Genomic DNA, 26330 nt, shown 5'->3' on the forward strand with positions numbered 1-26330 from the left:
TCCTCAGGCACCTCTCCCGTTTCCCAAGACTTGGTAAAGATGATGGAGAGTGGTCTAGCAATGACTTCCGCCAGTTCCCTCAGCACCCGCGGGTGCATCCCATCTGGACCCATGGATTTATGGATGTCCAGATTGCTCAACTGGTCTCTAACCCATTCCTCATCGACTAAGGCAAACCGCTCCTTCGACCTGACTTCATCTAAGGTCTCAGGGGTACAGGGCTCTTCAGGACTGCCCGCAGCAGAGTAGACAGAGACAAAGAAGGCATTCAGTAACTCTGCCATCTCTGTATCTTCTGTCACCAGGGCACCCATCCCGTTCATCAGTGGGCCTACATTGCCTCTGATGTTAGTTTTGTCTGCCATGTATTTCAAAAAGCTCTTTTTGCTGTCCTTGACCCTTCTCGCCAGGTTTAATTCTAAGGATGCCTTAGTCCTCCTAGCTGCCTTCCTACTCCTCTAGCAGCAGCCTTATATTCCTCCCGAGTGGCCAGCCCCTCCTTCCATGACCTGTAAACTCTCCTCTTCCACTTGAGCATACCCCGCAATTCCCTATTTAGCCACGCAGGTCTCTTGGCCCTCTTCCTTGACTTCCTACGTGTTGGGATCCTCCGATCTTGAGCACGGAAAAAGCAGTCCTTGAATGTCAACCAACTATCTTGGGCCCCTTTACCTTCAAGCAGCCTTGCCCATGGGATTTCCCCTAGCAATTGCTTCAAAAGACCAAAGTTTGCCCTGCTAAAGTCCAGGGTTGCAATTCTACTTGGTATTCTACTAGTCCTACCACACAAGATCCTGAACTCCACCATCTCGTGGTCGCTGCAACCAAGGCAGCCCTCAACCCTTACTGCTTCGACCAGACCCTCCTTGTTAGTGAGGATGAGATCCAGCAGCGCTCCTCTCCTGGTCGGCTCATCCACCATTTGCAGGAGGAAGTTATCATCCATACACTGGAGGAACCTCCTGGACTGTGGCTGGGTTGCCGAGTGGTCCTTCCAGCAAACATCAGGGAAGTTAAAATCCCCCACGACGACGACGGCCTGTGACTGTGAGGCCGCTCTCAGCTGCCTGTAGAAGGCCTCGTCAACTTCCTCACCCTGATCTGGTGGTCTGTAACAGACACCCACAACAGTATCCCCCCTGCCAGCCTGCCCCCTAATTCTCACCCACAGACTCTCAACTCGCTCGTCATCTGTCCCTGGACAGAACTCGGTGCATTGTAGTTGCTCTTGCACATAAAGAGCAACCCCACCACCCCGCCTGGCTGGCCTGTCTTTTCTGAAAAGGACATAGCCCTCCATGACTATATTCCAGTCATTTGAGCTGTCCCACCACGTCTCTGTAACTGCCACCAGATCATAGCCTCCTGACTTAACACAGGTTTCCAACTCCTCCTGCTTATTTCCCATGCTGCGCGCATTGGTGTACAGACATTTCAGGGAGCGAGCTGAGCACACCGATTTCACCCTAGGATTATAGGAGGCCTCCCAGTCTTCATTAATTCTGAAGCACTGCCCCACTGGGGCAAGCCCAGCTACAACCCCATCCCCCTTCGAATCTAGTTTAAAGCTCTCCAAATGAGCCCTGCTAATTCGTGCCCCAGCATCCTTTTGCCTCTGTGAGACAAACCTTTCTCACTTGTCCTTGTCCAGACTGGTGCCCTATAAAACCAGCTGTTATCAAAGAATCCAAAGCCCTGCCTGTAGCACCAGTCTCGAAGCCAATTGTTTATGAACTGAATCTTCCCATTCCTTCCCACATCATCAGTGGAAGATGGAAGGAGTGAGGAGAAGGTCACTTGAGCCCCAGACTCTTTCACCATCCCCCCAAGGCCCTGTAGTCTTTCTTCATCCCCCTCAGACTGCGGGAAGCAGCTTCCTCCCCACCTGTCTGGAAGACCAGCAGCGGGTACTAGTCTGTCGGGTGCACCAGGTTGGGGAGCACCCTAGTGATATCCCTGATCAGGGCTCCAGGCAGACTACACACTTCCCTATGATGAGGGTCAACTCTGCATATCGGGCCCTCTGTTCCTCTCAGAAGGGAATCCCCTACTACAATGACCCTTCTTTCTTTCTTAACAGAGGCAGTCTTGAGGTGCAAAGTCGACCCCCTTTTCCTATGTGGCCTTGTGGGCTGGCCTTGCACCACATCCTCACCTACCTCTCCTTCAAGATCCAGGGCCTCGAACCTATTACGGAGGGACACCTGGGGAAGCAGGGCAGGAAGGGGGGAGGGCTTCCCACGAAGTCGAACTGGAACTCGCTTCCAACCCTCGTCGTCTTTTTGGTCCCCTACCTCTGCGCAACAGCTACAGGGCAGGGGCTGCCTCGGGCCATCCCCCTCTGTGTGAGAAGGCAGGGGGTCCTTCCCCTTTTGGGGGGTATCTCCCTGGAACCGTTCCAACTGGCACGCCAGGGAGTTACTCCACCAGTCGATCTCCCTTTCACACTCCCTGATGGTCCTCAGCTTCTCAACCTCCTCCTTAAGTCTTGCCACCAGACTAAGCAGATCTTCTACCTGCTCACACCTCACGCAGGTGGAATGCTGCCCTCCCTCCCCCGGCAGCAGCAGGCTCTGCTTGAACTTGATGATCTTAAGGTCCTTTCCAACCCCAAGTATTCTATGATAATTAGCAGTTGTTCAGAAACCTGTTAGCTGCTCTGCAGTGATCTTTCCTGTTTTGTGGGGCAATAATGAGTGAGTAAAAAGACTACCTGCCTTTGGGCAAACTTCCAGTGTTTGGAGCAACCCGGAGGAGCTGATGAACCTTGCACTTAGGATGCAGCACAAGACAACACTTCTCACCTTATGAATAAATGGGTGGAATGAGGGGAGTCAGCTGTAATCAACCTCCTATTTCATTTACTGGTGCTTTCTAAGACTGGATAATGGCATGAATACCTAAACACTGGCATAAGTACAAAGAATACTACTGAAAAATGTTTAAAAATCCAAAATGCAAGGATGAAAGCCAAGGGCTTTGTCCTTGGCAGGATTGAAAAAGGCTTCCAGGGGATGCAAACAAGAGAAAGGAGGATTGTGCTGAGCGATAATAGGTGAAAACTGTCATTGCCAGAGCAGGTTACTACAGTAGTATCAATTACTGTAATCACTGCCAATACATGTCAGGGATAGTTCCCTGTATGTACACTGCGGAGCCTGTTTGGAGGGATAGCTTCATCATGAGTCCCTGAAAACACCAAGCTCACCGGTGCTACTGATCTCCAGAGCAAAACACAATCTATTAGGCAAGTCTTAAGCACGAAAGCTGAGTTAAGGAAACACATCAAACTAAATTTTAGAAGGGTAGCAGCTTCCTGGGAGGTCCTGAATGTCTGCTCAGCCATCAAGGACTGTGGGTCCCGTCTGGGAAAAATCTAAGCAAAAATACTTTACTCTCCAGGCCTTAGCAGGAAACAAAGTAAACCAACTCTCAAATAAATGGTTATACAGAATAATGGGGAGATAACTATTGAGTTCAGTTTTGACTCGTGACACCTGCCTTACAACCAACCACCTGTGCCTGCAAAGACAGCAAACCCCATTGCCTCACATCTGCAGGAGACAGTTCCTCCATCTGGACAAAATTTGCAGTTGGCAGTAGGTGAGAGGTCAAAGCAATCAGTAAGTCATATACTTATGGTCTAGCAATTTGAACAGGCAGCAAATTTGTGAAAGGTTTAGAAACTTTTCTAGCACAAACTCTAAAAAGGGCTTCACCCAGTGCTATAGGTTGCTAGAAAGAGCAAATTGTCAGCACCTCAAGTGTTTCAGGGCTATGAAGAAAGTGTTGAAAGATAAGTGGGATGCCTCAGCAAGGACTGAGGATGTTCATATTACAGAAGGAAGGAATATTGATCCTGGGCATAGTACTCCAGAGACAGGAGGCAGCTGAATTTTACATATGAAAAAACAATTCCTTTCTTTGCAAGGCATAAAAAAAAAAAGACTTTCCTGGGGCATGGCTGAGACCTCCCTAGGGAAGCCATGTCTTCTCAGTTGGAAAGAGGCATTTGGGCAGAGAACTGTGGTCTGGGTTTACTGGGATGGGAAAATTCTTTAACAAATTTTCTGAGCAGTGTTTGGTTTTGGCTGATCACATTACAAATCCCTCTTCCCCTATTTACTAATGTCTTCTTCTGCCTCTTTCCCACACTGGAAGCAGTAGTCCCAGTGATTTGTGTCTCTCTTCTTTCTTTTGTGGGGAAATATTTTGGGGCAACCTGATTCGACTTCTCCATCTGGCTGCATGTCTGTCCTTCACTTTTTAGGCTGCATTCAGCAGGTAAGGAACAGGGTAACTCTTACAGAGGCAGTAGAGTGTTTGGCTCTATATTCCCTGTTTCCACTAGCTCACTAGCGCTGTGCTTGTTGGTCTGAACTATCCCCAGACAGGCAGGAGGGCTCATATGGCACTACCATGTGCCATCACATGGGTTTGAGCATGTTGCTTTGCTGGGTGAGCAGGCCCCTGCTCTGTTTGCCCTCTGCTAAAGAAGAAAAGTGCCTGTGGGATCCTCCCTGCACAGCTGGATTCGATTTGCTGTGATCTGTATGTAGGGGGTTAACAGGCAGATTTTCCTTTCTTGGTAATAAAATCACTAGGTTATATGCTATTAGTTGAAAACTGACTCCATCAGTGTTTCAGTAGGTGAAGTGTATTAACAAGCATCCAACAACCTCATGGGCTATTTATTTAAACTAGTTATTTATGCTTTTTTTTTAAAAATGCAGCATGTTGAAAAGGGTGGAGGGAAGTCTCCCTGTAGCCCAGACCAAATTACTCCTCAGCCCAACCATTAAGCACTTCTTTAAGAGAAAAGAAACCTGTCCTAGCTCCTCACTTGGAGACCAAGCTGTTCAGAGCCTGTCTGGTATGATCTTTCTGGTTCAGGTTTTATTATTGTGCTATTCCACTAGCCCTGGGGAGTTTGTAAATGAAGTAGGCTCAGACCGCATCCAAGACCTAGAAGCAGCAGGCTACTTTGTAGTATTAAAGATGGTAGTAGGGAGTGGTTTTCCATGCCCATGTCATTCTATGTGTGGATAACTATATGCTTACTATGAAATTTTTCACATCCTGCTGCTACTTAAAGTGTTTATATGTAACCAGACTACAACCCACCAGTGTCCCCTTCACTTTTAGCCACATAAAACTGCATACTTTTATTTATATCTGCACAAATATAAAACTTTTCTTTGCAGAGGGCTTAAAGGCTTAAACAACACTCTTACTTTTCCCTTTTTTTCCACTTTCTAAGAGGTAAGCTATGTGTTAGCAGGAAGGATAGAGAACTGCAGCCTGGGCAAGCAGCACACCCTTTGTTCATTGTTTTGGCTTAAAAGCCCTTGTTATCAGAGTTTTATAAGCCCTATCCCTGGCTCAAGGCAGCTGAAGTGTCTCCCTGCTCTTCCCAGACCACTTGCTCTGCCAGCAGAGGGGAGTCTTCTGCCTGGTCTCTGTTCAGCTTCCAGTACCTAAAGGGCCACTACAGGAAATCTGGAGAGGGACTTTTTACGAGAACATGTAGTGGCTGCACAATGCAGAATGGCTTTAAACTGCCAGAGGGTAGATTCAGATTAGCCATTAGGCAGAACTTCTTCACTATGAAGGTGGTGAGGTGCTGGCACAGGTTGCCCAGAGAAGCTGTGGCTGCCCCGTCCCTGGCAGTGTTCAAGGCCAGGTTGGACAGGGCTTGGAGAAACCTGGTCTAATGGAAAGTGTCCCTGCCCGTGGCAGGGAGTTGGAATTAAATGATCTTTAAAGACCCTTCCATCTCAAATCATTATGTGCTTCTGTGTTTGCAGACATACATGCCTGGAGTAGTTTAGCTGTGCTTGCCTTGCCCTGTAACGGGGGGAGGAATAAATCTCCTGTGGGGAACCTTTCAGCACTACATTTTTCTGCTTGTTGCAGAACTGCTTTTTTTTTTTTTTTTTTCCTTGAGGAAAATGAGTAGGGAGAACAAAACTGGAAGCTTACTTTCCAGGTTTTGAAAGCTTTCGGTTTGACTGGTAACCGGAGCCATATACATAAAATGAGAATAATTATTGTATTGAGAACTTAACGTGGCCTGCTGTTCATTTTACATCAACATCAGCTTCTATACTTGTATTACTCAAAATGAATGACTGAATTCACATTGCCTTCAGCATGGTTGTTTGGGTGTCTCAGCTCTCTGGTCTTTGGCTGTCGTGTGTGTGTGTTTATGTGTGTGTGACGTGTCTACATCTGCAGTGTAGGTGTCTAAACAGCATACGAAGGAACATCATACTGGAGAAATAACTGCCAGTTAATCAGAGCAAAATCACTGTTCCCTTTTAGGTGAGACATTTTATCATTGTTCAGAAAAAATGCTAGTTCTTTTTTTTTTTTTTTTTTTATTTTTTTATTTCTCTCCTCCTAGTAGTTCTGACTATTTCTAGGTTTCCTTCTACATACACACTTGATACTTCGAGGAGGTGGAAGATCCATTGCTGAAGGTAGAAGCATCCTATAAGGAAAGACTGAAGTAGTAGTGTTTGCTTCATGCCATAGGTTGCTGAAGAGAATTACAAGATGTCTTTAAGTATTGCTGCATAGAAAGACAGGAGTATACTTTTACTGATTTTCATGATCCTAGGACCAGCAGTGGTGGCTTTATACTTCTGCAAGAGCAATAGAGGCAAGATATTAGCAAAAAAGAGTAAAGCAAGGCAAATAAAGAATTAAAACAGATACGTATAACGGGATGCAGAATCTTAATGGCTGGAGACTTTTAAAAACAAATTAAGACGTCTTCTTCCCCCAAGGCAGGTAGATCGTTTGCGCTTTGTGTAACACCTGTGTGCTGTTATCATAATACAGAGTAAGGACAGAGTACTCCAATAGCTTTGCTAATTTGTTTGGCTTTTGTTTTTAAAATTAATAAACAACACATCAGACAGCAGTAGTTAAATAAGTAACTTGCATTACTTGTACAAAAAGTTATGTAAATACAAGTTTGTACTTTTGTTTTCTTTTTAAAGGAGGAAAGCATCCTTTCATAAAATACCCAGCAATCCTTACTGAGATGCTGCCAACTCACAATTAAGAGGACAGATGTGTAAATAAATCTACACTGTGCAGAGACAAAGTAGTGGCTTTGTGTTTATCCTGTGCATTATTGCACATCTGTTATTCAACGTGTGAGCATCTGAATATGTTTTGCTATTAAACAAATGAAAATACTTCCCTTTACTGCTTTTTTTGACTACTGTACTAGAAATAGCCATATCATCATCATCATTGTTACTATTGTTATTAAGGAACTGTCCTTCATTCCATGCAGAACTATTATTTCACAAGCTAAAAGCACCATCCCTTCCTCATGTCATAGTCTATAAAGCACTCTGTGCACAGTGAAGCAGATCCCCAATTAAATGCATGTGCTATTAAAATTAAGAGAAGTATGCTATTACTATTGATTATAGAGGAACAAAATTCTAGGGAGATTTTAAAAAAAACAAACCCAAATATTTTTATCTGGACAAAATAATGTACAATTATTAATATTGCACTTTTTATAAAAGAAATCCTAATAAATATACAGAAAAGATATACATTTACATACATCAAAAGACATTCTTCTTTTATTAAATAACAACTTACACTGATGCTTAGCCACACTATTTCTTGAAGACCCATTTGTAATAAAAGTGTTCACTGCCAGATGTGTTTTTAAGTAACCCAACTTGAGACAGTTTAATGTCATGAAGAACCTCGCACTGACCTCAAAAGCAGACTCCCAGATTTGCTGAAAAATCTACATGTCATGGAAGCTGAAACACAGCAGTACTCAAACAGCATTTCACTAATGTACCACAAGGCATGAGCCCCACTGGGGGTGACAGGAGAGGCACAGCCAAGCCTTTAATGTAGAGATGGTCTTGAACCAAAGCCTCAGGTCCAGATACATCTCCTTTAAAGTTTCACAATGCTTAAATGCTGTACTTTGCAGATTTCCTCTAATTTTAGGGCCCTATTCTGAGCAGAGCAGAGAGGGCCCAAGAAGCATGAAATAGCGGGTTGAGTAACTACTGCAGTTGGCCAGGGGTAGAGACTTACAGAACAGCATGCAAAATCATGCTGTGGGTTTTATACTTTTTTAGATTGTATCTGCAGAGTGTTATACATGGGCTTAAAAATGTGCTGCTTTATAGCACCTGTTTTGTGTGGAAGGCAACTGGAGGGAAGCAAGTTTCTTAAAAATTATTTGTGTTAGTCCTCTGGGCCTGATGCTGAATCTGTTCTGTTTCTACTGAGCAGGAATAATGGCAAGGAATCAGAATACATCTCTTTTCTACTTCTTTCCTGCTGCTTGCTTGTCTGCCAGGAGAGAGAAATTTCACGTTAGCATGAAACCTTTCCAAAACCTGAGGTTTGAAAGCTTCTGAACACTGGCAACTAGTACTCCTCTCTTTTCAAGTGTTAGTAGGATGCAGTATGCCAAGTAGCTTCTGTTACCATGGACAATTTCTATCTTTCCTGCCTGTGCTCTCCACAGGACAGCATTTTCAGGTTTGTACTACAGAGATCATACTTTATCTCCTATAATTATCACCATTACCTCACCTGTGTGCTGAGGGCAACTCTCCTATCCCTAATCCTCCCTTGCACACACCACCTGGTGTACTTCAGGCTCACGTTACACACTGTTTTCAATTTCCCCAGGCACCAGATCCTCAAAGATACCAGGATCTCCCACTGAAAAAGTTTGAAGGCCGGGCATGAGAAGGAGAAAGGGATTTAGAAAGACAGAAAGGAATCTGATCTCATCTGTAACAGATTTATAAAGCAAAATCATATGCTTATGCTCTCAAAGTCATCTAAGATAGATGAAGTATCTATATAGCTCATAGCTGAATGTTTAGTTTTGCCTTTTTTTTTTTTCTTTTTTTTTTTTTCCCTGCAGTAGCCCATGACCTGTCTAGCTGTTTGGTCATCTGATTCATGTTGTGGTGGTCCAATGTGAAGTTTTTATACTGATCCATTTCCCCATCTGTCTGCTAGTGTTTCTCCAGGCATGTACATGGATTATGGGGTAGCCCCACTTCTCTCAGGCCCATTGCTGGTGGCGTGGGCCTCACCGACTCTTTGTGGTCTACCCTCATGATCATGTTTCACTGCAGGATTTCCCAGATTCATAGAAGGGAAAACTTGTGAACAATGATTTGGTAAAAGGTTTTCTTTTCTTTCTTTTTTTTTTTTTCCACTTTTTCTTTTAGGGAAATAAATAAATAAAATGAAAAAGAGAATTCCGTTCCATTTATACTTTCTGTAAAAGTCCTTGCGTCATTGAAGCAAAGTCTGTGATCCCCTTGTTCCTCCATTTCCACTGCTTTTGTCTTCAAGCTTTTCCACAAGTCCCACAGCAACGTGATTTGAACTGGGTGAGCTGGCAGAGTTTGAGCTGCTTCGCTTTCTCACAGTACCTTGTGGTGTCTCTGCACTCCACTGCCGAAGGGGAAACAAAAGGGAGAAGTGGTGATGAAACAATGAAAGAAAGATTTCTTACCTGAAAAAAATTCCTGGGGTGGCCAGGAAGGGCACCAAGAGAGCTTTGTGTTGGGAGGTCTCACTATGAGCATGAATTTCACTTGCTGAGCAGGACTTCAAGCGGCCAAAGGCTCAAAGGAGAATGTGGTGGGAGCCTTCGCTTTCAGAGACCTAGGGAGAGGGCTTGCTGAGGCTGCTCTAACAGTGTCAGTTTGTCACCCACCAGCGTTTTACGGAGGCTTTAGAACAGTTGTTAGACCAGAGAAGAAGTAGTAAATAAAACTGGAAACCCAGTTAAAGAGAGAGTCTCAAAGGCACTTTGGCCAACCTTTTACACTTGAAGAGATAGTGTGGGGGAATGTTACCTCAGCTGAGCAGGCGTTGTAGTGTGTGTGTTACAAGTGCATTCCAGAGCACAGCTTGGGATGGGGACGTTCACACACTTTTTGAGCTCCCCTAGGACTTTGGTCCTAGTATTTATTTCAACAATTTTGGAGGCCCACAGCCTCCTGCTTTGGAGCTCCAGACTGGAAAACTGTCCACTATCCCTGCAAGACCTTGTGGGTGTTGTTTCCTGAGGGAGTCCTACTTCCCACGCTAAGGCTGGGAAGAGGATCATCACAGGACATTTATACATAGCAGGAAGAGGCTGCAGTGACAGTAAGGGTCATGTGTAGTACTCGTAAGCTCCCTCAGCCCTTCCACTTCCATTAGGGTATCCCAAACTCAGCTCACATGTTTGGACCTGTGGAGTCTGCTTTGTCTACTGAGATGTAGCCTCAGAGTTGGTGTGGCTGCAGGCATGCACAAGCGGGTTCTGCTGCTCCTTCTGTGATGACTGCACAGCAGCTGGCTCATGTGCTTGAGGATGGGATCTGCCCATCAAAATCAGCCAGCAAAGTGGGAGACAGGGCAAATGAGAAGATAGCAATTGAGACTTCTGCTGTCTGGTGTCTCCCGAGTTGACACTGCCATAGCAGGACATAGCTTCCAAATAGGCACACTATCCTTTTTTGCCTTAAAAAAAAATTTGTAACTTATCTAGTCCTTTGGCAGGCCCAGTTAGTTGCTTGTCACCTGGGAGCAAGCAGCCTCAACTCCAGGAATTCCCATCATCAACCTAGCCATTGGATTTAGACTTACTGTATTGTAGCTATAGCCAGCAGCCTGTCTGTGATTCATGCATTTCTTTCTGTCTGTACCATCAATGGAAAGTTAAGACTGCCCAGCCATTGCATACGCTATTAGGAAAGGGGTGTAATCCCAGCACTAGCACCATCACCAACAAACCACAATAGGCACCATTCCCTGCTGGGGCACTGAGGTTTGGACACTGCATTTTACACACGTTTGGGCTGGAGGTACCACAGGATGCCCAGCTACAGGTCCAGTGCTGCATTTCTGAGAGATGGCTCTGCCTTCTTTCCTCCCCTCCTTGCCGCAGTGGCTCCCCTCCTCTCAGCAAAGTACCGTTTTCACAGGGTGTGATGTTGCAGCGCTGCCAGTTGGCTGGCCGTGGCCTCCAAGAGCAGTGATGCTCCATCACAGGCTTGTTGGTGCGGATATGCACACAGTCGACACGCCGGGACTGGAAGCCGTAGTTTCCGCATGTAGCTGTGCAGACAGTCCACAGGCTGACCCTCCAGTGCACGCCACAGAGGTCGGTCCAGCAGTTCTGGGTGCTCAATGGCCTGTGGGCAGGAGGAGAGAGGGGTGGACTGTCACCATGCTGCTCAGGGAGCAAATGCACATCACTCCAGGTGCCATGCAAGTTCTGGGGACAGCAAACCTTGCCTACCCCAAAATTAATTCACTCAGAGCACCACATGGGTCAGGTCTTCATGGGGTGAGGGTAACTCCAGTGCACTGAAAAGCAGTTTGTAACTGCAGTCAAGGACCATACCCTCAGCAGGCATGCACTAATATAGCACTACTGGAGTTAAATGACATCTGAATTGTTTAGGGATTTGGCTGAAATGCCCTCTCCATGAAGCGCCAAACCGCTGAAAAGGTGCAATGAATGAAGTGGTGATCAGTAAGACTCAGAAGGGCTTTGTAACCTTTTCATGGCTTTGCAGCCAGTGGGAAGAAAACCAGTTCTCTGAAACCCTCTTTTTCCCTTCTACACCGTCTTGCAGATGATGCATAGGCATACCTAGTTCCCACCTGTTTTTCACACAGATAATGAAAATACATGACTGGGAGCTAAAGAGCCAATTCTATTGATTTTCAGTCATGATCAGGCATGATTTATATGTAAATATGTCTTTACAATATTGACTGTAGATTTTATCTGCAGGAAAACAAAAGCTGTGGAGTCCCGTGTCTCCCCCAGTTACAGTGTTTGTTTAAATAAGTGAGAAGAAGAATGGCAGCTTAAGAAGACAGAGCACAGCCTTTCAGTTGGGATTTAGCATGTGTAGAAGACTTTCCACTTGCTGGCCAACTAGTGTGTTTTGGGGGGGCTCGTAGGAACAAATAGTGGAGCCTAGGGTTAAGCCTGGTGAGATTTGTACCATGTAACTTATGGGTTGCAGCATGACTTCTTTGTTCCATCAGGAAAACCCCAAAGTTGCCAGTTAAGCCACTAGCTCATCCAACATCTCTGCAAAGGATAGTGGTTTCAGACATAAGGGATTCCTGTCCTACCTTGGTAAGGACCTGCATTGATCAGATGACACAGAAGTCCCATCTTTGGTCTGGCAAAACACCTGTCTGTGCTGTACAGCCAGTCGTGGTCCAATGCAAGGCCCGTTACACTAAGAAAACAGAAAAATCACTCAAGGGAGGTAAAAGGCAGGACATGTTCCCTTTTTGTGAGACTGCCTGTGAAATAAATTGGGTACTGCCATTGAGCTTTGGAACACTTCCTGCAACTCTGCGGGCTTTGAAAGCTGAGCAGCCAGTCATCTTCTGCCCTACCTCAGTCTCCTCCAGCAGCATTAAAATTGCATTTCTAGATCTGCTCTGTAGACTCATTACCTCTCTTTTTCAGTAATTCAATCTTAAATACATCTGTTAGGACAGATAAAACACTTCCATGTCATTAGCCAAGAGGCTATGATTCATATAGGAAATCTCAGTGCATTCCTTTTATTGTGCATTTTGCAGCTTCTACTATCACAATTTACATGCAAAAAGTTAATAACTAAGAACACTCTGAACCAAGGCCATATTCCATTACATTTAGTAATTTAAAAGCATTGCAGTACAATAATCAAAAGCAGCAAGCATGACAAACACAGCAGATCTGCAAGCTTCCTACAGTACTGAGGTCACCCTAACCTATTCAAGCTTATCAAGCACATGTTACTGTTTAACTCTTCTAATCCTCTCCTTCAATTAAATGATAATTAGCTATAGGTATGAAGCGTGTACTTGTGTCCTTTTAAAATTATATTAACCATTAGGAAAAAGTTGGCTCTTTTGGTTGTTTTCTTTTGTTTGTTTTTCCTTTTTCTTTCCTAAGTGTGTGGAAATTATTTTCAAGAACAGACTGAGGGTTGAAGAAGGGGACTTCAGTGTGAGGGAGGAATTTTTGCTGGGGGGGGGGGGGGGGATGCTGACACATCTTCTTCTCCCTCTACCTTCCATAAGTGGGAGCCCTATTTCATATGCACTCCTCACATAATACTTCCTTTCTGCTGATGTTTCTTCCCTCTCTGACAACTGAGAGAGAGAAGCAGTTACTGTCAGAGACTTACTGCCAGATTTCCAGATGCTCCCAGTCAATCCCCTCATTGAGCAGGGTGGATGGATATGTTTTTCATTGGAGTGTGTATAGTACTTTTGTATCTGCAGAGGCTATATCCTTCATCACCAGCAAGCCTGAGTCACTAGTTGTACAACATTATGGGGGATTACATAGCAGAGATCAAAATGACACTAACATTAAATGAAGGAAAGGAATTAATTGTAGAAGTGGGGATAGGGTGGGTAGTCCATTTATTTTCTCTGTGAGTTGGGAAAGTTGGTCAGTTGATACCCTGTGATACTACAAGAAGGTCATCGACCCATTGAGTCAGTGATACATTCCTAAGTGTAGTTAAAACAGCAGTCTTCTGGCTTGGAGACAGAGCTGTACAGGATCATTTGGGGCTTGTTTTTTTTCTAAGCTAGGAAGAAGAAATATTACATTACAATGCAGGGGATAGGTCTAACAAATTAATTCAGACCTCTCTAATTGTCTCAGATGAGTATGCTGTCATGGGGAACAATTTAGCCCATAATGATCTACAAAATAAGGGTGACGTAACTGACTTTTTGCAAGGATAATCCAGTCCTTACCTGGAATTCTACAGGGAATGAAATAATTTGCTTCTTTCATGTAAAAGGATAATTCCAAGCTCTACTCATAATACAATAATTCATTCACCTTTTGTGGGAAAAACTTTCAGTATACACAGGCAAGAATGAAATGAAGCTGTTTTCAAGTAGTGAACATAACAAGTTCTGCTAGCTGAAGACAGTCTTTAATACCAACATTGTAAAAGATCCTGATGCAGTGCAATGTGCTGTACATATTAGCCCAAATAAATATAGAATGCGTGTGATTATTAATAGCAATCGTATTACTCTAACCTCTAATAAAATGATACAGTATTTGCCATTGTTTTCAAATTTACACATGCTTCTTAGAAAAGGAGGCAAAATATTTCATGACAGCTTGCTGTATGTTGAGACTTACAGTTATTAGTCTGGGTAATTATTTCTTAGCCTCTTCTTCCAAGGCAAGAAGTCTCGCTTCTATACTGACTCATCATTTCAATTAGATGTATGACTACTTTTGCTTTGACAAACTGCTTTTCTTCTTCCCTTCAAAAACCTTTCTTTCACCAGAAGTGATGTTAAAGTAGTATTGGTATCTGGTGTAACCTCAAGTAAAATTGGCTTCTGTGGATTTAACCCTGTCTCTCATTTAACCTGGAATACTATAGCCCCATGTGAATCACCATTCTGGAAATCTCTGGGCTGAAATCTGTGAGTTTTTACCCCTTAGTTTGGACTGTAGTGGACTCATCAACTTTCACATATGGCTCAGTCAAGCTGGAGTGGAGAGTAAGGGAGGAAAGCACATAGTAATAACTGGTCCCAGGCTATAACTGGTAACATATTGACAAGCGTCTTTTCAGGAAATCTCATAGCTCACAGAGACAAAGGCATAACTCTTCTGTGGATTCCCACAATAAAGTTATTTAAATACTTAATAACTTAACTCTAATAACATTTGCTATTTATGGAGTGAAGCTTTTTAACATCTGATCATTGTATGAAGCTGCAAGGAGAGAATTTGAATATCTGCAAACCAGCATGAAGTAGCCTAAAAATGCAGTTAGCCCTCCATTCTGCTCTTCGTCATAAAGCAAATCAAGAAAGGTCCCATTTCTTTAGCATTCTCAGGCAACATCAGCAACTTTGTAAAACTGGCTTATTGTACAGCCCCCTGTCCCTAACCTATCACAGTAATCAGTCCTGACTCCTGCCAGCCAAAACTGAACACTCACTAGGTGATAAAGGAAAATAAAACTTGGAGAAGGCTGTTTCTCAGATGTGTCACCTGTCACTATAGAGAGGAGTTTCAAACCTTTCCACTGGGGATGATACAGGGATTTCCAGTAAAAGCCTTGTTTACAAGCAGCATTTCTAGGGATTGTGGGAAGCTACAAAAATCCAAGCATGGCATGCATCAGACATGGAGCTGAAAGAGCTGAGTAGCTTAGTTGCCTCCTGAAAAGCCTGCAGACTGTAAGCTAAAGATACCAGGGTGAAAATCACTCCTCTCATTTTCTGTCTTTTTCTAGCCCACACTATTGAGGCTGTCCTTGGACTCCTGGCTTGTTCCTTACCTGGCCCCAGGAGGAGGCAAACCACTCAACACAGGGCTGCCTATTACAATTCTGTGTGTCCACAGGGCGCTTTGACACCTGGGCACAAGCCTCATTTGACACTGGGACAGAATTGCCTTTCACTGTCAGGCGCTGACACGTCACTCGCCGAATCTGGATGCCTCCACCGCAGCTCTGTGTGCAAGGAGACCACGACGTTACCATCCACCTGTGAGAGAAAGGAAAATAGGTCAGGGAGCAAATGCATGTCACCATCTGCAGGATCACTGATGTCAACAGATCTTTATTTATTAGACCAAAGAAAGGCAACAATGGCTGGTTCATTTAGGGTGCAATCCTGCAAAGTGCTGAGTACCTCAGCCTCCCATAGTAATCACTGAAAAGTGCTCAGAGGATGAAAGCTAGGAAGAGCACATTTTTAATTACACTATCTCTCAAGGCTCTTTGGGCCCAGAATTAATTTTGTAGCCTTTAAGGCTGTTTGTAAAGGCTAAGTATTCCTAGCCCAGGCACAGGAGGTGAACATGGCTGCTTTTACACCAGCGTGCTGCAGAGGCCTCTGCCACAGGGTCACAATGCCAGCACTGACTAGCCCATTTACACCCCTTAGCATGGAAAACTATGCCTGTAAATTCACTGGAGTAGCTCACAAGCCACTTTGAGCTTGCATCTGACAGAACAGCCAAAAGCCTGCTGGGTCCTGCTGGCATCTGCCTGCTTTGTTATGCCCCTACAACTAGGATAATCCAGAAAAGCCTGAAGATTGCTCAGGGATGGGGCTGCTGCACAGTGAGCTAAAGGACAAAGGACACCTTTCTTTTTTCTCTTGAGCTCAGCCATGCATTTGCCATCTGAGGCTAAGGTTCTGAACTTCTATGTGCTGGGGTTTAAAAAAATCCAGTCTAACTAGTAAAAGCCTGGAAAATAATATTCCAGATCCAAACTCTTACAAAGATTGACAACGCGTTTTGCCTCTTAAAGGATCATGAAGTGAAACATTCATACACTTGGGTTTAGGAAGGTGGTAGGTAGGAACAGGAAGGATACAACTGGTTAATTAATAATAACGGATCTTCAGTTTCCTGAAGAGTTTTATGGTCAAGTCAGCAGTTTGCTTCATTAAGTTTCAGGATATTCAATATGATTTGTGTGTTACTAGGAGGAAAATAGTTCCTGTCACATCTCTCACCAGCAATGTTTATGATTACTCTACAAAATAGGCAATAGGTGGTTTCCATTCCCATGGAGAGGCATCCATTACTATTTCTCAGTCTTCTGCAGGTGATTAACTCCCATGGTCACAGAAACAAGTATATAAACAAAAACATTCCCAGTATGGAAAACAAAAACGCTGCTGCTATTTTCATGCAGTTTGGTGAGGTGGAATCTGAAATTTCTACATCCCTCATAAAGCTCTGCTCTGCATTTCAATCAAGTTTTATTTCCAAGCTTACATCTCACAAGTTTCTCAGGAGCTGAGGGAGGATTGTGGGCTGCATTACAATTCAGGGAAGGTATAAAAAGACATAAACCATTCCCATGGAATTTACTGCCATAACCAAGGGAAACTGTTGCTAATGAGCGTGTTTCATATTTCTTCAAATCTCTTTTGGTTTCCATCTTATGACTCAGCTGGCAGCTCAGAAAACACTTGCCTGAAAAGAGGGGTAGGATATATTTTTAAAGGTAATCAAACAGAGCCCTGCCTTATACCCGAGACACAGCAAGAATGGTAAATCTGGCCACTTACTTTTCATTGGGTTACTTAGCCTTTCCTTGCCTTAGCTTAGCCTCTTTTTTTAAGTGAGTCCCAAATCATTGTTGAAGTTGTACTGAGTTTCTGTTGAGATCCTGACTACTTTTAAGTGCTTGTATACTGAAACACACCATGTCCACAGTGGAAATAAGGGAGAGGAGGGAGTAAAAAACCAGAAAAATATGTAAAAGCATATTTGCACATCTCAGCTAAGGAGCCATTGAATTGTAGAAGTAGGATACTTTTAACATGTAGGGAGTGTAACACTACACTGAATCTGTGGATAGCCATTCAGGATGTATTTTTATTTGCACCAAAGGGTGTCAAAGAAGGAAAGTGTTTTGCATGGAGAGGAGGCATCAGAGGAAGACCTAAGTGTAGTTATAAGTCTTCCAAGCTGTCCTGGCTCCATTGTGTTAAACAGTAACTGAAAAACAGGGCATTACAGTGGCAGAGAGTCAAAATCCCAAGGAAATCACAAGCTAGCAATCTCAAAAATGAGGCAAAACTCAGTCTGATCCTGCTTCATACCCACTAGATCTGACATGATGTGCCCATTTTACAAAATATATTCCACTCTGCTAAGGAAATTCTTTGCAGCTGCAGCTATAGTCCTGACCATATTGATGTTCAGGCACCATAAGAACTCAAATAAAGCACCAGAAAAGCTCCTAAATCTAGCTTCTTGTCTGCTATATGGTTGGGATAAACTGATAGGAAGCCAGGTGGAATGCAAAAAAGATGTGACCATACAATACCCACATGTATGCAGCACAGAATAGGCATGATATTCACATGCAACATAGGCTGAGGCTGGAATCAACCAAGACTACACAAGCTATGAACTTTGCTAATAAAGAGTAGGCAATAGGTTCTCTATTTTTTTCTAACCTAATTACTGAAGGAGTAAACTCTCTTTCTACCGTGTAATGTCAGTTTTCCCTAAATGTTCCTACAAATTCGCAACTGATTGGGTTAAGCACTCATATATTCCCTTTTAGCCATGACTTTCCTCCAGACAGGCACCAGAGAGGGTGCAATGGCATCATACCCAGTTCAATGAACTCTTCTAGCACATCTCAGAAGCATGTAATACATTTTAACATGAGACAGACAAACCGTGAAGGGCAGTCTCTCCTGTTGCATGCGATGGGCTGCAGGGCTGGCTTGGGCTTCTCTTTGCAGTAGGATATGTTGACTTCAGCCCCATCCAGTAAGCACCTCAGCTGGGGCAGCTGTATGCCTTTGTGGCCGCAGGAAGCTGAACAAGCCATCGGCTTGTCCACTGACCACTTGTATTCTGCCAAAAAGTGTGGAGGAGGCATGTTAACACTCAAAAACTGCCATCAAGAGGCCCTTAAAAAAGAGAGTTAGAGGCATTCTCCAGGATTAAATATTTGGACTCACACGAAGGGGAGCTAACTACGTCTACAAGGCATCAAGCAATGAACAAGATGGAACAGAATTCCAGATGATGTAAGCCACTGTCTTTCATGTAAAAAATGCACCATTTTTTTTGTGCTTAGAAGCATCAGGCATGGAAAGTGAATGATATGGTGGAGCAGTTAAGTAAAGCCAGAGGCCAGTGATGCAGGGCATTATGTCTATAGTTTTAAAGGGATGTGATTTAATGAAGATGTGGTTAATTGCAGCTACCAGCAGTATCTGTGATTCTGTGATCTTACAACAGTGTGTTTCTCACCAGGTAGATCATACAGATCATCCATCCTGAAGATGAATGAGGAAGTTGCAACACAATTTTATGACAAAATTTAAGGAAAAGTTAAATTCTTCACCATCCTTCATTCCTGATAATTGGAGCCATGAAAGCTGCATTTTCTGTTCCAACCCATTTGCACTTCTCTGTTCTGTGGCTTTATCACCTTCAGCTTATTTCTACAGTAGACATAACAGTTGCACCATTTTTGCAGGTGAAGGGTTTTCAAGCAAGACAAGACTGTGAAATAGTGACTTTAGCAGATGAGCACACAGGCTTTTTAAGTTTAGAGGTTCAAATTATGACATCTTTATCTTGAATTTCTGGACAAGAAAGTTGTCCAGACTCAGCAAGCATAAGCATATCTTGAATCAACATGGTATGTTTTATGCTCATCAGGCCAGAAATGCCAGGTACGATTTTGGTAAAATAAAACATAAGAGACTCTAAGGTACCTCGTAGTCCTGCAAATCTATATTAATGGCAGTAAAACATCAAAACATCCATTTCCTGCTGCATATGACAGTCCTGGCTTCAGAGAGGAAAAATCTAAGGTGAGAAAGGCAGTGCAGGGAAGTCCATGGCAAGAGCTTCATAGGGCTTCACTGAAACTGTTAAGTTACCTTGTATAGCCAGGGATATTTTTTGTGTAAGCGACCCAGCCTCATTCTGAGCAAGGCAGCTGAATTCACCACCTGGAGCATCACTAACGTTGAGTATCTGAAGAATCAGTCCTGCTGCCAGGAGACGATGCCGCAGACTGAGTGGCTTACCAGAGTAAAGCCACGTGATGTTCGGGGTTGGATGACCATCCACAGCACAACCTAAAAACAGGGACGTGAAAGAAACCTGCTAAGTACTGAACATGCTGCAAAATTACATGCTTTGAAGTGGTCAAAATTAGGGGAAAAAGATCAATTCCATCCTGTTTTCTCCTCATTTTCTCACTATGAGAAATAGGAGTATTGTGATAATGAGTACTTTCTCATCAGTTGAAAAAAAACGATTATACAAAAGCCAGTTAATCAAGTTGTTATGATTTAACTCCACCCAGCAATGAAACACCACACAGCCTCTTGCACACTCCCCTCCAGTGGGATGGGGGAGAGAACTGGAAGGGTAAATAGGAGAAAACTCATGACTTGAGATAAAGACACTTTAATAGGGAAAGCAAAAGCCATGCATGCAAGCAAAGCAAAACAAGGAATTCAGTCACTCCTTCCTGTGGTGAGGCAGGTGTATGCACAGTTTGCATACCCTGGCAAAGACTTGTAAGTTGCCTTACTTATCTCCTGGGGAAAAAGAAAATCTAGGGTATTTGTGTGGTGCAATCCATCCACACCAATTGCAGGGATGGGGAGCCAGAAAATCCATGTGCAACGGATGGTATATGTTGGACTGCTTGTGGCTTAGGCTAGTACTTCACTTCCATGCATATCACTTATACTTAAAAGGTCTGGCTAATGTTCTGTGAATGCAATCTATGCTGATTGTTATTTTGTTATACTGCAGTTTTACACTCTTGTTTATATAGATTAAGGAAGAATTGCATCAGCTGATATTTCTTCATTATCTCCATGCCATTGGATTATTATTTATTATTCACTAAGACAAACAAGGATGTAAATATGATGCCTTTGAAGCTGCATTACACGATGAACAAACACTGAAATGTGACTTTTTGTTACAGTTTTTCCTTTCATTCTTGTCTGTCCACCTGAGGAGATCCTCAACTAACATGTACTCAGCAAGTACGGTTCCTAAAAGAGAAGTGAGATGCCTTATAGTTACTGAAATCAAGATTTTTTTAAAATATTTCAATTTCCCTTTAAAGTTTGTCTATACTGTACTGAGGTGCCTATCACTGCAAGAATAAAAATACTGTTTTCATTGATCTACCCACAAAGGCTGAACAGTTTGATTTCCAGCCATTGTAAAGACCAGATCTCTGTGACTTGAGCATCACATTACCTTGTTTAGGAATCCTTGCTACCCTTCTTTTGACTTGGGTCACTAACTAACGCTAGGGACTGGGCTGCTGTAGTCTTGTCTGCCTGTTGTCCCTAAGCATACCTCCAATTACACTATTCCCATGGCAGAAGATGCTGCCTTGCCCTCAAGAACTTAAGCTTTCTTGCTCGTATGAACAACTCATACAAAATGGAAAAAGTCAGTGGTTACCCGTGGCATGTCCCAGCCCTTCTTATGCTAAGAGGTAGATACATAGCACTGGGGAGAACCCATCTGCTCCCTGGGAGGATAAATACTGGGCCTCTTGCTGCTGCAGGGGCTACACAACTCTTTGCTGTGTCCCCTGTTGTGGGCATGCCCTGCCTGCCTGGAAAGGTGTGGGCTGAATAAAGCTGCCTTTTGTAGCTGGTTCACTTTGTGTGCAATAGGTATAACAGAGAGCAAGGTCTCCTGGGTGGGAGGCAAGTGAGGCACACGGTAGGCACTGCAGTTGCAATGACAGTGTTTCGCTGGTAAAGAAATAGTTATTACAGATGACTATTGAAAAAGAAGGAAAACGGGAAGTAAAAGGCAGAATGTGAGAGTGCAAACTTCTCACAATAGTCTCCCCTCTTCCCTTTTCCACTTATATTTGTAAGGCAATGAAAAGATTTCAGCCTCACAGGTTTAAGGATGCCTAAGTTAAATCCAATGGAAAACAAAGGAATATTTAGGAAACGGACAAACTTAGTAAGTGGCAGTATGATTTTGCCTACAGTATTCTAATTTTTTATAATTGGCTTGTCTTCTAAGATGATTGCAGTGATTTCCATAGGTCAGCATATAGCCGTGACAACTGACAAAGACATGCTGTGAGCTTGGTTTTACTGTTTGCATTTGCAAACAGTCTGCACAGAATCAGTGAAGAAAGCAGAAAAGTCAGTTTGATGAAGAGGAACTGAAATTGTCTTCAGCATGCAAAGGGTCCTAGTTCATACCTGTTTTTCTTTAAAAATGTTTATTGTCAGGCAAAACATTATAGTCTTCCTAGAACTGACTATTTTATTTGCCTTACATACTATTTCTTCTTCAAAGATATATATATAAAATGTGAGCTAAAGAAACAGCCAGCAACCAATAACATGGGGGAAACCCCCCAAACACTATTCCTGAGATAGATACATTCTACTAGTAATTATTACTTTTTTTAACATTTACAGTAAAATTTTACTAACTCCTATCACCCACATTTCACAAGTGACATTTTCATATATGTTTTCCACGTGTATGGATACATAAGCTGTGGGCTAATATTTTATGCGTATTAAATGAGAAACAGAGCACAATAAAAAAACTAAGTAACACATTAATCTTTGGAAATTGTTTCCTGTTTCTGAGTAGCATAGCCTGGATATAAGCATGCACTTGTATGCAGTTTGCATTCACTGGTATTAATGTTCAGCTATGTGCTTGTAGTCCAGTTTTACCCACTTGCTATTCATCAGTGATAACTCCTTGCAAAACAGGAAAATGTTTGTGCTGCTTTAGTTAAAAGTACTTTGAATCAACAACAACAAAAAAAGGCTGGACATTGTAGTACATCACAAAGTACAATAAATGTAGCATAGGAAGTTCACAGGGATCTTCAGCTAGACTTATGAATCAGAAGGCCTATGTCCCTGCATCTGCAAGTCACAGACATGTACCTGTCCAAACATAAAATTGGTAGACGAAAGATGACTGATGACTACTATCTGAAATGCCTGGCAAAGGAGGGAAGAAGGGATTTGGTAGCAGAATTATTAATTATATTAAACTGAAATAAAGCAAGCTAAAAAACCCTCTATAATTCTGTGCTTCTGTATGTGTTTTACTGAACCCTGACAGAAAAATGTGGCAGACCACAGTTCACTGGAGTAAAGTGATAAATTATAATGCAGATACAGAAAAACCTGACAGTATTTTCACTCTCGTCTCTACATTCAAAGAGTTAAAATACATTTTCATAATAGAAATAAGATTAAGGATGAAATGAAGAACAAAATGCTTGGAACAAAATGCAGAGAGAAGCCACAGATCAATCTGAATAGATACAAGCTTGGTGTGGAACTACTATGTGTACTTCATATTTTACTACTGTGTTCACATTATGTAGGTGGGATCAAACTGGCACAGAGAAATGCTTCCCCAGTTTCCTGACATACCTGATTTTGTCCTTAGGTAACTGAAATGAGAAATGAGTGTTAAACCGAATGGAGTTAAATTTAATTCCATCCTGTACGTAACATAAGAAAGAAAATTTGACAGGATGTATTCAGCTTTTTAAAATACTTTCAAACCAAATGAAGGTAGGTAAGATCATGCCTGAAAATTGTATTTATTTAAACCCATCTTGCTGAAATGGCAAAGCTAATAGAAAAGCTCTTACAGTTTGTTTTACGGGGAAAGACTTTTCAGTATAGTACATTGTTAATTTAAACAGACACTTAACTCAGGGTGTTATGCAAATTACTTCTTAGTGCTTTCATACACTAACTGAAATAAAGATTATAAAAAGTAATGTGATCCTGCAAACCCCCAAAAGAAAAAAATAATGTTAGTGTAAGTATAACCTTTAATAGTTTTAAGGAGGTCAAATGAACATGAATTTATGCTAGACAAGGAAAGCCACGTATTTGGGAATTCCTGAAATAGGCCACTACTGATGACAGTAGGATTTTAAAAAGTAAGCAATTAAAAGAACTATTTATGGCTCCAAAGGAGCAGTTGAAACTTACTATGCTAAACATATGACATGTTTTTTAAACAGTTCTCAAAGCACCTAAACAAGTTACCTAATGCCACACATGTTGTTGTTATTGGATATCATTTACATAACATTGTAAATTTACACCGTATTCAACAAAAATTGAGTTAGGCCCATTCCGTGCCACACAGAGGCTGTAAAAAAAATGTTCCCAAATATACAGCCACATGGTGGGCCCATTAAAAAAGCAAGGAATTTTCAAGCTCCAGTAGTAATACTGTTTTAAAAAAATTACTCTCACAACAGGAATCCTACACGCTGAGAAACTTGTATAAATGAGGATTGCACTGAAAACAATCACCAATGGAAAATCATGAAATTAAAGCCTATGAGAATGGCTATGGCATGCTGAAATGACCTCCTGAGGTAACTTCGGTTTGTTCAGAGCATAACATAAATGGAAAAGGAGTACCAGTAAGCCTAAACTTTTGCCCCACCATTGCTACAGCTCCAGCTTGTACAAGTACACTAATGGGAGAAAAATAACACTCAAAAGAGGTGTATGGGGCAAGCAATACAATACAAGGAGTTCAACAGAAGACAGAGCAAGAGCTAATGCATAACACCGTTTCCCCAGGTTGCAAAGGTCAGTGCTTTCTGTATTTCTTGAGCCAAAATCAGCTTGCTACATCCCAGCGCACCAGCAGCTCAGGAAACTAACAAAAACAGAGCAGAGGAGATGAAGGACAGATAGGTTCAGGAAAGCTAGTGCTGCTTGTTTCAGAGAGACTGTAACTTCTGTCCTGTTAACAAAATGCTTTAGCCATTTTTGAGAGGTTTTAAGAACCAACATGGATGGAGAGGGTGCTTCAGAACTTAGAATGGACAAGTCCTTTTGTCAATAGGTCAGAAACTGACAGTATTTGAAAACTCCCTTAACACTTACTCTAGAGCAAAGCTTAAGCTGTGGAAGAGGCTAAAAGACCTTTTCTGTGAAGGAGCTGGCAGAATGACAGGTCTCCAGCCTGGGATACCTGTGGCAAATCCAGTACCCCTAGTTTTTTCACCAAAACTTGCCTTGGTGGATCTCTGCATCATTTATGTCTATGTTGGAAAAGAATCAGTCTCAGTTATCGTGGAAAAGCTTAGAGACACAAGTTCAAGGGCTGCAACTCTTACCACAAACCCAAAATTAAAACATATGTTGCCTAGAGGCTAGTGATGTTATTTTATGTGGCAGCATTTGGACCACTGCTGTAGATCAGTGGTTCTCAGATTAGCTCATTCATGGCACCAAACAGCAGTGAGCAAAAAACTCCAAGGCAGCAGATTGCCTAGAGGACCTTGGTCTTTTGACTGTGTTTTCAGAGTTTGGAAGAGACAGGACTGGTGTCTGATTGCCTGGAAAACAAACACTAGGACTAGTGTCTGATTGCCTGAAAACCCTCCACTCTATCAGCGTGGTCAAAATGTTCAACCAAGCAGGGGTATCTGCTTGTATATCACATACTGTATACACTGTGCAAATGAAAAGCCACACATTTCAGTGAAATGCTACGGTATAGTCTGATGTGGAAGGAAGATACTGCAATACTGTATGATCTTTACACAATGTTTAGAATGCAATCAATGTGTTAGAATATGATTGGTGAATTAATTGCAATGATAATGGCATACTCTTGATATTAATTTTAATTCTTATTTTGGTAGAAATGTCACTTAAGTGGGAATTCTCATAAATTAGTGTGACAAGGCAGACCTTTCACTGAGAAAAATGGAAAGCATTAGAAAACACAATTAACAGAACAGATTATCCCATGAATGCAACTTTGTCCTCATCACAGTGGATTATTAGTGTAAAATAAACTTCTAAAAAATATTATTTAATATTAGAACTGTTTGTCAAACATGATGGCCAATTTATTATAGAGAGTGAAGAGGAAGAACAGGATGTGTAAAATAACTTCTCAGATAGTCATGATTTTAACCTTTAAATCTGCAGATAGGCAAATACTAGCCATAGATTTGAAATGGGCCCGTATAATAAAAAAGGAGACTGAAAACCCTCCTGACCTTTGGTCTTTGGCTCTAATGTAGTGGGCTTTTTCAGAATAAGTCACTTATTCATACTGCAAAAGCAGGCCATTGCAAGCAAAGTGGCACTTGGACATATAAGTGACTCTACAAGAAAACAAGGGGGATAAACTATTGACAATAAAAGAAGAATGAGAGGGAAATACTTGCTTTGGTAAGGGGAATCCTTTGCATCTTTTTTGTGAAAGGGGGCTTTTTACTACTTTTTTCCTAACAAGAGCTTCATCGCCAAATAACAGTGGTGTTTGCAGAACAAGAATTTGTAGTCCAGCTCTTCATCTTCTGAAGCAGCAATGAAGTTGGCAATAAGGCTGCTCTAACTCTGTGGACACTGGGGATAATGTATAAAACCAGAGAGAAGTCTGCTTTCTAGGACTGTGCCTGCAGTGCTTGCAGCTAGTACAATCAGGTTCTGATTTGTGAAGTGAATATATTTGATATGGAAGTCATCAGGGGAAACACAATAAATATGGAGCAAGAGTATTTTCCTTTTTTTTTTTACAATTGACAGTACTTTTTTTGGTAATAAAAAGATAAAAAGTACACTTTACTATCTAACTTTACAGTTATTCTCAGAATCTCCTACAAATAAGGACTTTTTCTTGCTAAACGTACAAAACTGGATAGAGTGTAGCCTTGAAAATTGAAGATTCAGAGTCCTATGCTGGGCACAACAACAAGCTCCCAGTAAATGAACTGGAGAAT

General features: G+C 42.3%; 1 protein-coding gene across 3 annotated transcripts in view; it reads right to left on the reverse strand.

Moving 5' to 3' along the window:
• Positions 1-9233: 9233 nt before the first annotated feature.
• The window catches only part of ADAMTSL1 (ADAMTS like 1), a 405845-nt gene continuing 388748 nt past the window's right edge, over positions 9234-26330 (reverse strand). For 2 of the 3 annotated variants that reach the window (XM_061470875.1, XM_061470877.1), the window contains 5 exons: positions 19459-19659; positions 18238-18418; positions 15363-15570; positions 12166-12275; positions 9905-11207 (listed from right to left, as the gene is read on the reverse strand). In XM_061470875.1, the coding sequence (XP_061326859.1) occupies positions 10721-11207; positions 12166-12275; positions 15363-15570; positions 18238-18418; positions 19459-19659 (1187 nt within the window). In that variant the 3' untranslated portion in view covers positions 9905-10720. Of the gene's footprint in view, positions 9475-9904; positions 11208-12165; positions 12276-15362; positions 15571-18237; positions 18419-19458; positions 19660-26330 lie in introns of those variants that run through there. The other variant, XM_061470878.1, reaches the window with a different exon arrangement.

Source organism: Pezoporus flaviventris, unplaced genomic scaffold (assembly GCF_033815535.1).
Source record: "Pezoporus flaviventris isolate CSIRO_AGI_PZ_B2104156 unplaced genomic scaffold, CSIRO_AGI_Pfla_v1 ptg000064l, whole genome shotgun sequence".
Lineage (NCBI taxonomy): Eukaryota > Metazoa > Chordata > Aves > Psittaciformes > Psittacidae > Pezoporus > Pezoporus flaviventris.